At 36.9% G+C, this 13,261-nt stretch overlaps 1 protein-coding gene across 1 annotated transcript in view; it reads left to right on the plus strand.

Moving 5' to 3' along the window:
• The window catches only part of eys (EGF-like photoreceptor maintenance factor), a 206,135-nt gene that overhangs the window by 171,123 nt on the left and 21,751 nt on the right, over positions 1 to 13,261 (plus strand). The window contains exon 43 of the mRNA XM_088421408.1: positions 6,287 to 6,504. Within this exon, the coding sequence (XP_088277534.1) occupies positions 6,287 to 6,504 (218 nt within the window). The remainder of the gene's footprint in view (positions 1 to 6,286; positions 6,505 to 13,261) is intronic.

Raw genomic sequence — 13,261 nt, forward strand, 5'->3', positions numbered from 1 at the left:
AGTGAATGAAATGTGTTTAATAAAACATTGCCTACCTTTCATTTACATGTCCGTTGATCTCCTAACAGTAGTATGGAGTCGAAATATTCATGTGTCTTATTCTGGGTACCAACTATTTTCTTTTACGTCACACAGCACACATCAGAGTGTGGCGAGCGCAGCTAACTCTGCCCTCAGCCCAGAGAACTACCCCCAATGCCCATTCCCAACAATGCAGTAAAGAGCCAAGTCTGTGTTGTCATTCCCGCATGCATCCACTCACACTCCAGCCTTTCCCCCACATGTCTCCGCAATAATAACATGACTTCGTAGATAGACGAGCAGTGGTTTAGTTTTAATTTACTGCTGAACAAGATTGAGTATTAACAGGCTGTCGGACTGCTTCAGACTCCGCGTTAGGACTTAGGGTGGGAGTATTATTCCAGTGCATTGGGTTATAAGGCTGTAAAGAGAGATGTTTTTCAATGGAAAAAAAACATGAAGCAACGAAGCCGCAAAAAGTGAAGTGCGGCGTGGTGAGGTAACACTGTATAGTGTTACTTAAACATTTTAATGTTTTGAACGTTTGGCGTTGTAAAACCAAGATTTTTCAAGAATAAAGAGGCCCCCAATGTCCCAACGTATGTGACATCACCGCTTCACGCAAAGGCGTCAGTGTATCTCACCAGTCCCGGGATAGACAGCTGGGATAGGCAATAGCAAGCCAGTGACCTTAGTGAGGAGAAGCAGCTATAGAAAATGGATGAATAGATTTTATGAAGGTTCAAATGTTTCTTCGCATTACTTTGAATCAGAAATTATAATAAATTGTTTTATTTATAGTTGCAGGAATCGAAGCTACAAGGAGATAGAACTCTAATATATACTAATGTGTTACTGTATTGTGTAAATGATTCAGAATGACTGCTCGCAAAGTGTGTGCCATTCTATGATTGCCGCACATTATTATGCTTCAATGTAATAAATAGAGTGTGGCCGTGACAATTTTTTTGACAAGCAATGAAAGCAGGACCAGGCTGATTTTTACCTGCTCATCTTACTGTGCTACCTCATTAGTTTGATTAACAGCACTCATATTTAATTTTAGACTAATCATTTTCTTTTTCCATTTCAAAGGCGTATAAAAAAGTTTGACCTTCCCGCAGGGTCAATATGCAACATCATGCTAATGTGTTTTATGATTTTCTAATTTGAGTTTTTTTGTTTTTTGTTTTTTTTTTGGGGGGGGCGTCTATATTAATATCATATACATATTGCATTACAGGCAATTTTGTTTTCAGTGTTGGCCAAACTTAGAACTTTAAAATCATTGTATTAAAAATGATAGTAAATATAGTAAATAGTAGTAGTAAATAAATATATAATAAGAATAATAAATATTGTAAGCACAATAGCTTCTAACTTGAAACATTTGATGCACCACGATAAACTCTAGGCCTGCGTGTTCTAAAATGACATGCAAAATAACACCACACATTTTCATTGTATTACTGACATCTGGGCTTCCGCCATTCGTAAATTAGTCAAAACAAAAAGTTGTGATATCTAATTTCAGGAATAAAAATAAAACAAAAAACTTGGGGTTAGAGGGCCTATCTGCAGGAACCTGATGAATGACATCTCAAAGCAGGCAAGGATAACATCTCGGCAACTTAAGCTACAGAGGAATGACAGTGATGCAATGTTAGAAATGTTGGTGAAACCAGGCTCACAGAATGGGGCCGAATGGGGAAGACCCGACGGGTGGAGGGGCCACTGCTGTCAAATCCCCATTTGATGTTGGGCTTGTTAGTGAAACCCCAGTAAAGCAAGGGGTGCCCACTTGTAAACCTGGTTTAGTCTCAAAAGTCAAAATCCTACAGCTATGCCCCCAGTCAAAAATCTGAAGGGAGCAACAACATCTGTGGCAGCCATTCCACATAAAGAATAGGATGCAACCCCTGCCTATAATGAGACCACTCACAAATTCATGCATATTACAGTGATACATGCTTCAGCCGGCCTCAGCTCATAAACACACTCTCGACTTGCGACGCTATTACATATCGGTTTCATCTCAACCTGCACCTCGAGTGGATGGTAAAGCACGTGTTCTCACCTTCAAACGTATCCAGTCAAACTCTCTCAGTGTCGGAATATGAAAGATTTGCATTGTAATAACAAGTATTACTTGCATTATCAAACCTGAGATGTATTATGATGAATGGTTTTACTCCTTTATATGGGTGTATTTGCCAGAACAAGAAGTCACAGGTAAAATGAGAAGCAATCTCTTTTGCTTCTATAGATAGTTTTGAAATTCCAGCCATCTATTTTCCATAACGCTTGTCCTCATTCGTGCCGCGCCACAACCAAAAATATTTTGACATATCATCTGAGGCGGGCACTTTGTCAGTACTGACAGATTGCCGAATGACTAAAACAATTTAAAAACGTCAGACTTAGACTGGCGAAACAATCGATTTCATCCGTCATTTAAGTTTGGTGATGCAAGTTATGATGGAAATGATGGAGGTGATGACGGAAGTGCAGTTAATAATTGGCTGACGGACCAATCATTAGAGTTTGGGTAAACTTACAAAAACGGTGGACCGACAACCACAGAAGAAGGTCCACGTACTGGACTATAAATGACGGACCAGCAAAAAGATGTAATATGCCCAATCCCGTCTTCTATTCCCCAACAAAATTGTGGCTCATCTTAATTTGGAGAAGTTTTTCGGGTGTGCTGACCTCAGTTTTAAAGGGAGTGTTACAGGAGATGGGCATTTTGGGGCGAGTTAATTTCAATATCACATGGGTTTTATAGAGTTTCAGGGCTTCATTTGTAGTTTTATTTTCTGGGACCCAAACCTTGCAAAACTCTGTTGCTGTTCTAAGCTTTCAAGTGATGCATTTGTTATGTTGATGACATCTGATGGCATTAAGCCAACATCTTGAAGAGATTTTTTGGCCATGTGCCTCCATGCCGCCCTCCTTTGCACCTCGTTGGAAATGGTACCCTCAAGTCATGATGAATGATATTTTGAAGGGATGTCACAGTCATAAAAAGTCCAATGCGACATGTTCACACAACGTTCAATTCAGTGTAACACATCTATACCCGCTATGGCCTTTTTGACTATAAAAATATGTATCATTCTTGTGCTGAAATGGACTACATAGAAATGAGTTATACTCAAACTTTGCAGCCGTAAGATTTATTATTATTGTTTGTGACATCCTGGCACCCACAACCACACAGCAATGCCAAATAAAACATCGACTGTCCTGAGGCATGACATTAGACAGGGACATTTCTGAGTTTTAGCCCCTAAAAATGAGCACTTGTCGCTGATATAAAAGTTTTTTCTTCTATACTTTGTTAATGTTGAATTACATACTCCATTATCACCCTGCCCAGACCACTATTATCTTGAGTCATCTTATTCATTAACCAAATGATGAAGTTATGCGGAGTTGTCCTTCACTTTAATAAGTATCACATTAAAGAGAAATTAGTATTAAAAAAAAAACTTTAAATCTTCAGCAAAAATTGGTTGAAAACATATTAAAAAGATGTCACTCGTGTGTGTCCAAAAATACGTCTGATTCTGGTTGAAAATGAAGGTTGAAAAATGTAATTTTCACATTGTTTAAAAATAAAATTGGTTGAAAAGTGATCGGTGAAAAGCTGTCTTCTCCAAATTGTTGGGAATAAAATCCCAGTTGCCTCTGTCCGAAGTCAGTGGTCTTGACCACTGGACTCTCCAGTTACAAGGAGTAGGGTCAGGGTATAAAAAGCTGGCAAGCAAGGCATACATTAAAAGGGGAGCCCTTTTTGAACTCCAAATAATTCTAATTGATTTTGCTATTAATACATATGCTTTCTGCAATTTTTCAAATTTCAATGCCTCTTTTTGAGCAAAACTTTAACCATATTCGATAGTCTAAATCAGGGGTGTCCAAACTTTTTGCAAAGTGGGCCAGATTTGGTGTGTTAAAAATGTAGGAGGGCCAACCTTAGCAGGCGTTCTTTACATATAACAGCAATTAATTTAAATACATTTCAGCGAGCCCTTCTGTGTTTAACATTTGCTTTTTTATTTTCATTTCAGCTATCTTAAGCATGTGTTTTGGTTAATTTGAAACATGCATATCAAAAATGAATTGACATTAAATATTAAAATTGAATATTCACTTCACTTTTTTTAACACTTTAACTTTTTTGTAACAGTTAAACAGAAGTAATTGTACTCTTGGGTGAAAATTACATCTCAAACATAAAAACGTATCTCACCATGGCAGGCAGTTTAATATTTAGAGAATTTTTAAACACAATAACAGAGAAATGAGCAATCGTCAACAAGTGCAGGGCTCATTTAAAATATGAAATTAGTAACTATAAATGTTGATTGGATTTTTAAATGGTTATTACTCTGGAGAGAAAACTTTAAAAAAAAAAAATGTCTTGTCCGCAAAGGCCAGGTGTGGCTCTATGGCAGTAGCATGGATGCGCAGGATGTCTTGTAAGTGAGAGTCCGATAGCTGTGTCCTCACTCGGCTCTAATTTAAGTTCATAACCGAGAGTCTTTTCACACAAATATGTCGAACCGAACAAGCTTAGCATTTTCTTACCAAATGCTCGAATCTCTCGGGAACCTGTCCTTATCCAGCTGTCAGTAAAAGTTGGTGATATAAAGCTGCTGCTGTTGACCGCAGCTCACTGCGTCACACTGCAGCTCAACTTTCCTCCTTTTGTTGATTGTCGTCATTTTAGAAAATTAGGGGCTCATACAGTCAATTTCTCACATACTAATTTGCTGTTACTAATTGAGCCTATAGATGGCAGCATGTAGCACACACAGGTAACAGTGCTGCTGCCCAATGAATTAATTCTCCAAGCGGGCCAGATTTTATTGATTTGATCACGGAGGCTGCGGGTCGCATTTGTCCCCCGGGCCGGACTTTGGACATGTCTGGTCTAAATGTACCAAGGTTTTAAAAGACTATTTTTTGACCAAATTTAGATCAAGTTGGATGTGAATGATTATTTTGGACTAAATTTGGACCATATTGGACCACACGTAACCCTGTTTTCAATGACTATTTCTAGACTAAATCACATGTTCAGAACATGTCTTGTGCTGGATGGGAAATAATATGTTCTACTGTATGTATCCCCTACCCCCGCTTGTCTAAACAGAGCATTCTGGTTAATTTTGCATTTTTTAAAGTTTTAGGTTTAAGTTTTAGTTTTAAGTCCAAAGTAGTAGGTAAATCCACCTTGTAATGTCCATCTTGGGGGGTGGGGGTGAGCCTTTTCATAATTGCTGTCAACCAAAAATCACATCACAGCTACTCAAGATGCAGAAAAATGGGTGGATTTTGCTGCTCAGTTCATATTCCACCAAAGTTATAATAATCATCTTCTGTAGAGGAAACTCATTTCACTGTCCGCCAAAACACACATTTCACTGCATCACACTCTCCATCTTCTGATTCACTTTGTTCTGGAGATGAGTGACTACGCACAACACAGACTAAAGGATCGTCAATGATTTTTCAATTTACAGACACAAACTTAAAGGGACGTCATAAAACATAATAATGGTGATGCTATTCTAATAGCCTTCTCAAAAGAGTCCTTCCCACAAGTTCACAACTCACATACTTCAAATAAATAAAACAATATCTCTCAGTACAATAATAGCCACCATCTAAAATCCACAATTTTTCTAAGAAACAAAGGAAGTGCTTACACTCATGTTTTAGACACATTTCCAACAACAACATGAATCTCAAATGTGCCTATTCCAGTTCAAGGATGATTTATTAACCATAATAGATTACAACAACAGAAAATGCACTTGTTTAGAGGCATCAATCTGCAGTGCATGGGAATAAAAGAGTAATGGAGAGAAGTCATCAAGTGTTCGACCAGTGAGCCAGATATATACATTAGGATAGGAAATACATAGATCTTTTGCTGTGGCTTTCTGCAGCTGCGTTTATTCACAATTAGTTGGCACACTGCAATTTCACTTCATTAGTTTCAATAAATTAATTCCCAGTTATCTTCACATTAAAGAAAGCTTGCAGAATTTACTGTGGTATGCTTTTGGATCTCTCCGGTTCTATCTAGGTGGGTGTGAAGATGACATTGGTAATCTTTCTTTCCATTTCTGTTTTTTACAGTTACACCAAAGCTACAAAATGAATGGGCCTTACTGTATATATAGTCTTATTTAGTGTGATTTAATAAACAATATTCATGATCACTGGCTTAGTACTTTTTTTTTTTCAGGCAACATTTGGGCCTATTTTTCTTGGACTTGCTTTTTCCCGTTGGGAATTGCATGACAGGCCTGCAAAAGGAGGATTTATTGGATGCATCCAGCAACTTCAGGTCAACTCAAAGGAGATTTTCTTAGTGAGTGAGGCCGAGAGAGGGAGGAACATAAAGAATTGTGACCCACCTGTTTGCCAGCACCTTCCCTGTCGCAACGGAGGAACTTGTGTCAGGTAAGTGCTACGTTAGATTTGTAAGTGAGAAAAATGTATTTTTGATCAGAACCAAATTGTCCACTTTCATCAATTCCATCTTGGATACACATGCCTACTTTTTAATGAAAACTTAATATGTGTGTGGTGGTGGGAATTTTTCAAATATATAAAAGCTTCCTTTGCACATAGTTACTTTTCAAAGTTCTGTGGGAATCAGTCAAGTAAGTAAATTGTTTAATCGTGCTCTTGTATAACAAAGTAGAATTGCCCTCAGTAAAGCATTGACTGCGCTGAGGCCATCCTTGTATCTTTTCTTTTCAATTGAACACAATTGGAAAAATCTTAATAAAAGGTAGTCTACCTCACTTTCTCTATCTGTGGCAAAAGACTTATTTGCTGACCTCAATTACTCTGTGATCCAATTCTTTTATACGGAGTAAAATGAGAGGTTTAGCATTTATAAGCATATTTGCTGATACAGAAAATGAAAATGTCAACATTACTCTCAAAACACTGCTGATCTCGACTGATGTAATTAACTACTGTCATAATTAAAAGTGCACATATGCCACGGACTTAAGATATTGTCAGTGAAGCACAAATTTCATTGTAATTAAAATTCCTTGTGGCAAAACAGTAATAATAGTAATCACTAAAACATCATTGTTGCCAGCAAGCTTATTGTACACAAAACAGAAAGAAATTGTTTTTTACTATTCTTTAAACAGGAAGTCCAAATTCTCTACAATAGTTATAAGCAATCCCGCTTTTCAGATTAATATTACATTTGTGCAATATGAATTAAGGATCACAATCCACCCAATTTTCTCCCTATCAGGGGTAAGGGCAGGAGTGTCAAACATATGGCCCACGGGTTGGATCCAGAGGAGGTTTAATGACAATAGCTTTGATGGATTTGACAGGACATCATAACTTCTTCATGAGTTTTGTTTTGTTTTGTTTTTACTTATATCATTAAGTGGGTGACCCTCAGTGTCCAGAATGAGACAGTACAGCACCATTTTATTCTGTTCAAGTCTTTGGAGTTCACAAAGTTGTACAACCACAGATTTTGATTGGGTCATTTTCCTTCCTCTGGATATTTGTTTTTCATTGTACTTGCTTATTTGTTTTCTGTTATACTGTATATAAAAGATGTACCATATTTTTTGACCAAATGGGAAACAGATTGTCATGCAACTTAAGGAAAAATGTTATACTATGATACATAGGGGACCCAAAAGGAAGTGAACAGTATATTAACTTTATCTGATTTTTTTTTTTAATTACTTACTTACTTACTTACTTACTTACTTACTTACTTACTTTTTGACAATACATTTACAGTTGACCCCTGCTGGGTTAGGGTTTAGCACATGCCAAATGTGCACAGTAGAACAGTAGTGGACTGAAAATGGCATCAAAGATGCTCAGGCTCAGGTAATTATCACGGCTCCCCCGTTTTCTGAATGTTACATTCACAAGCTGCGCCGTTTGATTTAGTCACCATATTTAACAATAATACAAAAATAATACAAAATGTATTAAAAATAATACAAAAGAGTATCAGTCATACCTGGGGGTATTAGGTGATTTGCCCTTGGTAATGTATCATATATTCCAGTGGTGGAACATCAGAGCCAGCAAGTCCTTCTCTGCTGGCCTAACATAACCTGACAGCATTACTATGATTAGAATAAAAGTCAATTTCCTTTTTGTATATATATATATATATATATATATATATATATATATATATATATATATATATATATATATATATATATATATATATATATATATATATACACACACACACACACACACAGTACATGTGTAAAATGAGCAATAAAATGCAAAAATATACTGTCCAAAATGTTTTTATTACCCAAAAACTACAGTATTTAAAACGTGTGCTGTATCTGAACTGGGAAATGTAAAAACATCGTCCAAAAGATGAACAATTTATAAAATACAGTACAGTACTGTACTTAACTTCAGTGTTGTACACTTTATTTTTAATGTTGAATTTTGACCGTCTTGGGGGAAAATGAGTCTATTTTGAATTGTTGAGTTGGCTTCACTTCTTGCCATATGAAAATGTTTGCCTACATATCCTACAGTTTTGTTGCAAATTGCAAGTAACTCACCCGTTGAATGTCTGATGATTCTTGTGTGTCAAGCCACAAGCAATTTCCTATGAGAAGGTCAATTGCCAGAATACTATGCAAGAATGAATTCCTTGTTTTTCAAAGTCTTTCTGAAGTCCTTTTCCGGATGCCATGATCTACAGGACGTTAATGAATAACATTAAAATTGTTCGTAATTACAGCCAAACTCATAACAATAAAGAGTCCCACATCGCCGTTTTCGAGCCGACAACATTAGATATATATAAAAAGGAGGAGCGTTTACTTCTCCGTCTGTGTTTGCTCTAAAGCAGTCCTCCGAATTGGTTCCACATTACGGATACCGGAAGTTCAGTTGCAAGGAGCTGATTGTTAATGTAGTTTAACCGTAGAAAAGGTAATGCATACGTTTTTTTTCTGGGTTCGGGAATTTCCGTTCGACAGAGGTCCGTAGATGGGAATACTTACTGTATACAGTATATTATTATTATTATTAATATTATTGTTATTATTATCCATATTCTGTTCAATTATATCCATTTTGTTACGCTCCTTCTAGAGTTGTAATTTTAAGTTAGAGTTTTTATCCAATCACAGTTCAGCTAACTTGTGTATCAGAGGCTGTATGAAATCTGCCCAAGGCCTTCACAATCAACAGTTGTGGGCGTCTGTGCACTGTGAGTGAACAGGCTGACAAGAATTAATAGCGAGTTGCAATAGCAATTCAGATCACAAGGTGGTGACAGTAAGGCCCGCTAAAAAGCCTCATGTTCAATACGCTCTGTGATTAGATTCTCAGCATGGGAGGCAGCGCTGAATTCAAGCTTGGTGAATAAAAGCATGAGGTGTACATGGGGTAGATTAAGTAAAGGAGGATATTGATAAAGAAAGCGTTCGGTTGAGTGACGGTTGAGTGTCCTGGAGTTTTCTCTCTCTGCAACATATTCAAATAATGGTAAATAAATAAATAAATAAATGATGTTCTTATATTAAACTGTAATTTGTATTTCAGCATACAATCTTGTTAAAGCTTGCCTGCTCTTTGCGCCTTAATAAAACATTGTGGACAATAATTTTAAATTCCCTTTTATTTTGAAGTTTTGACTGTCACGTATACAGTAGTGATAAGTTTTAATTGATAATTTATTGGTTTACATGCTACGGAAAATACCCTGTGTTGTACACGATTAAAGTGATGCAACGCCCAATAATGCGTAAGTGTGTTTCTGAGGGGTATTTATTCGAGTCGCACATCATTGAAGGCGTAAGTGCGATACGCACGGACGGCCACTTATATATTCTAGATACAAAAAGGTGAAAGGGTTAAAGGTGACATTAATTTCCAATGTTAGTCTGAAATGTGATTCAATGTCCTTTCGTGTTTAGCCATTTTCGCTCATCAGACCACTGTCACACCTCACTTACCGGCAATTTTGGCTCTCTCGGTGAGTCTGCACAGATGACCTATGATGCTCTTTCCCCTCGGCTAATCCAGAATATAGGTGCCGTAAATCATTTGTTCATTGTTATGACACTATCAATTAACATTTGCATTTGTTTAACAGGAAATGAAAGCAGGCACCTGATTATTGTGATAGGAAAAAGGCTCTGTGAATACCAATTAGGATGCAATGGTGTTGTGGTTCTAGTGGTTTGTCATGTGATAAAGAGGAGGTCTGGCAATTATCTTAGTGTGATGGGTACACATTAATGCAATCTCCTGTAACAACACACACCATACAGAAGTCATTGAGGGTTCACATACTGTAGCTCTCTTAGTCACCTTTGGCTGCACTCCTGTGAGACAATTGGATGACAGAGGATTGTGGTTTCACCGGAGGTTGTTTTTTCCATATCAGTGTCAAACTAGAGCATATTCTGTTGTGGGCACCGATGCATAACAAGCTTTTTTGCGACATCAATGTGAAATGCCAAAAGACATTATGTGACATTTATAAATCTGTTCAGTGCATTGGACACCAGGTCATTGTGTGTACTGTAAATGCTAAATAAATACAGTTTTATAGCAAAATGTAATGCACCAGCTATATATATAGACATAGTTTTAAGTACTCTATGTTATTTTCTGTCAAACCAACATGAAAATGTACATGGTGCATAGGCTATACAGTATAACTACTTGATCTACAATAGGATATCTTGCCTTTTTACATGCTTCTACAATAGGATGGATACTACATTGATATTGATGTTGGATAGTGTCCTGAATGGTACTGCATGTGCATACTTTATACATTTTCACTTCTACATGTATCCTGTCAGTAAGTGTCTTGCTGGGGGGGCCTGCCGTTGATGTTGGTTTGCGGGGGCGTGCAGTCAGTCTTTTGCAGGAACAGATGGCTGCAGTCTTCACTGTTGCTGTCTTTTGCTGATGCACAAAAGCGTAAAAAAAAAAAAAAGTGTATATATACTGTGTTATATATATATATATATATATATATATATATATATATATATATATATATATATATATATATATATATATATATATATATATATATATACAGTATATGATGGAGGGTTGCCATCATTTTTCATTTGTTTTACTGGGAGGTCACATAGGACAATGCCCTTCCTAACCATGTATAACCATGTGTAACCAGTATATTTTTTTAATTTATCATTTAGTTTTATTTATTTATTTTAATGTAAAAAGTGGGGGCGCTACTTTGCAGATTTTCACCTATCGCTGCCGGTTCTGTAACCTATCTACAGTGATAAAGGAGGGTTCACTGAACTACATATTTAGAGCACATGTTTTGCATTCGTTCATGTATTTTGTCCAAATCTTAAAATGTCATTTTTTTCATACATGGTTAGGAAGGGCATTGTGCTATGTGGACTCCCAGTAAAACAAATGAAAAATGATGGCAACCCTCCATCATATACTGTAAGTCCCCCATCCTTGCTCTCATGTGCATCACATGTCATGTGATTGATCAGTGACCAGCTTGAATTGGCTCGAGTTAGCCTGACAAAGCCACCCTGAAAAAGGATGACAATAAGATAGTTTCACAATATTGTGCATTTTCTGTAAAGTTTTGGTCCTTATCATGAAGACTTTGAAATGTATTAATGTAAGTTTTCCAACATTTTTCATCAAATGCATTGCAACCACAGTTTTCTAATGTTGATGATGTGCTTTTTATCTTATCAGTGTATAAAGTCCAATTGGGAAAATGTTCCCCAACAAGACAATTCCCTGCTTGTTGCCTGGCAACTTGCAGAAGCAAAAGTCCAGCCAGCTCACATTAATCCACAATCTTCCTTTTAAACAATTAGCACCTACTTTACAAATCACTCATTTGATATGTGAGGTTAACAGGTACTTGTCCTTAGGGTTTACCAACCACACAGAGATTTGAGATCAAATTTTCTTCTCTTCAAACATAAAGTAGGTAGCTATAACGTTTTCCTCTAAATAAAGTGACTAAGTGTATTACCTAACGAATGTCACACGGTGACTATTAGCCCACCTCTTGATTATCCCCCTTTTGTCCAATTTACTGTATGTGCCAGATTGAAGTGCTGTCATGTGTATTAGAGCTGCTTACTTTCACTTTTATACATTGGGAGTGAAGAATGCAGCTCGGATGAATGTAATGTGCAGCCTGTAATCAACAAGCATTCGTGTGGTTGGTTAAATTGCTTCTTTTACGGAAACCATGGCGACAGCTCATCAGCGCTCATGGCATTTCGTGTAGGGTGAAGTTAAGTATATATACTGTAGTATAGTCTGGGTTTTTTGATTGGATTGGATTTATCAAAACAATCCGTTGCCAATCAGCCATTTTGGACTGCATTGGGATTGAATCTGATCATGTCATTTTACCCTGGATTGGAGTCCATTCCAATCTAGCAGATCGGATCGGACCATCCGTAATTTTCTTTTAAGAGCAAGGAAATAAATTAATTATAGACATAATGGATCAGAATGATAACTTTGTTCTATTTTATCAAATTCATTAAATGAAGAATCCATCTTTTGAAATTATATTTAAAAAAAAAAATCATTAAATTGATAGATCTGTACTTGCATATTAAACTCTCCGTTGAACAACATAATACTGTATTTACATGAAAGCATGACGTTTTGTCCAGTGTTTTCTTTTAAAGTTATAAAAAAACAATTGACCTGTCTGCGGTTCTTTTTCCGGTAAAATATTTTGCAGATAACATATGTTGAGTTGCTGTCAATCCGCATGTTATCCAAATTTAAGATCAACTTTACATCAGCAAATATGGTCATGATGTATCTCCTTGAGAAAGCGTACGACCCAATCCTGTGCAATGAACTGCAAAAATGAGTAAGAGCCCCTCCTCGAACATGCTCTTCCACGGGTAGTCATCTTTGGACCCATCTAATTTGTTTGACATGGAGGTCTCCAGAAATGCTTTGCTGAAGTCTTCTTTACCCAGGTGACGACTATGGCGAGATCGGAGCATGGATCGGTTGCTCTTCGCTGTGTTTCTCCCCCCACCAGCTTACATGACACATGCCATGTCACGGTTCTCACATTTTTGTCTCAAACAGACAAGTCGCCGTCATTTCCTTTTCATATTTGGTCAAAGTCAAAAGAGGCAATAAGGCGTTAAAACTGATGCATACTATATCAAATTAGAGG

This window comes from Hippichthys cyanospilos, chromosome 8 (genome assembly GCF_059441005.1).
Source record: "Hippichthys cyanospilos isolate Australia breed blue-spotted pipefish chromosome 8, RoL_Hcya_1.0, whole genome shotgun sequence".
Lineage (NCBI taxonomy): Eukaryota > Metazoa > Chordata > Actinopteri > Syngnathiformes > Syngnathidae > Hippichthys > Hippichthys cyanospilos.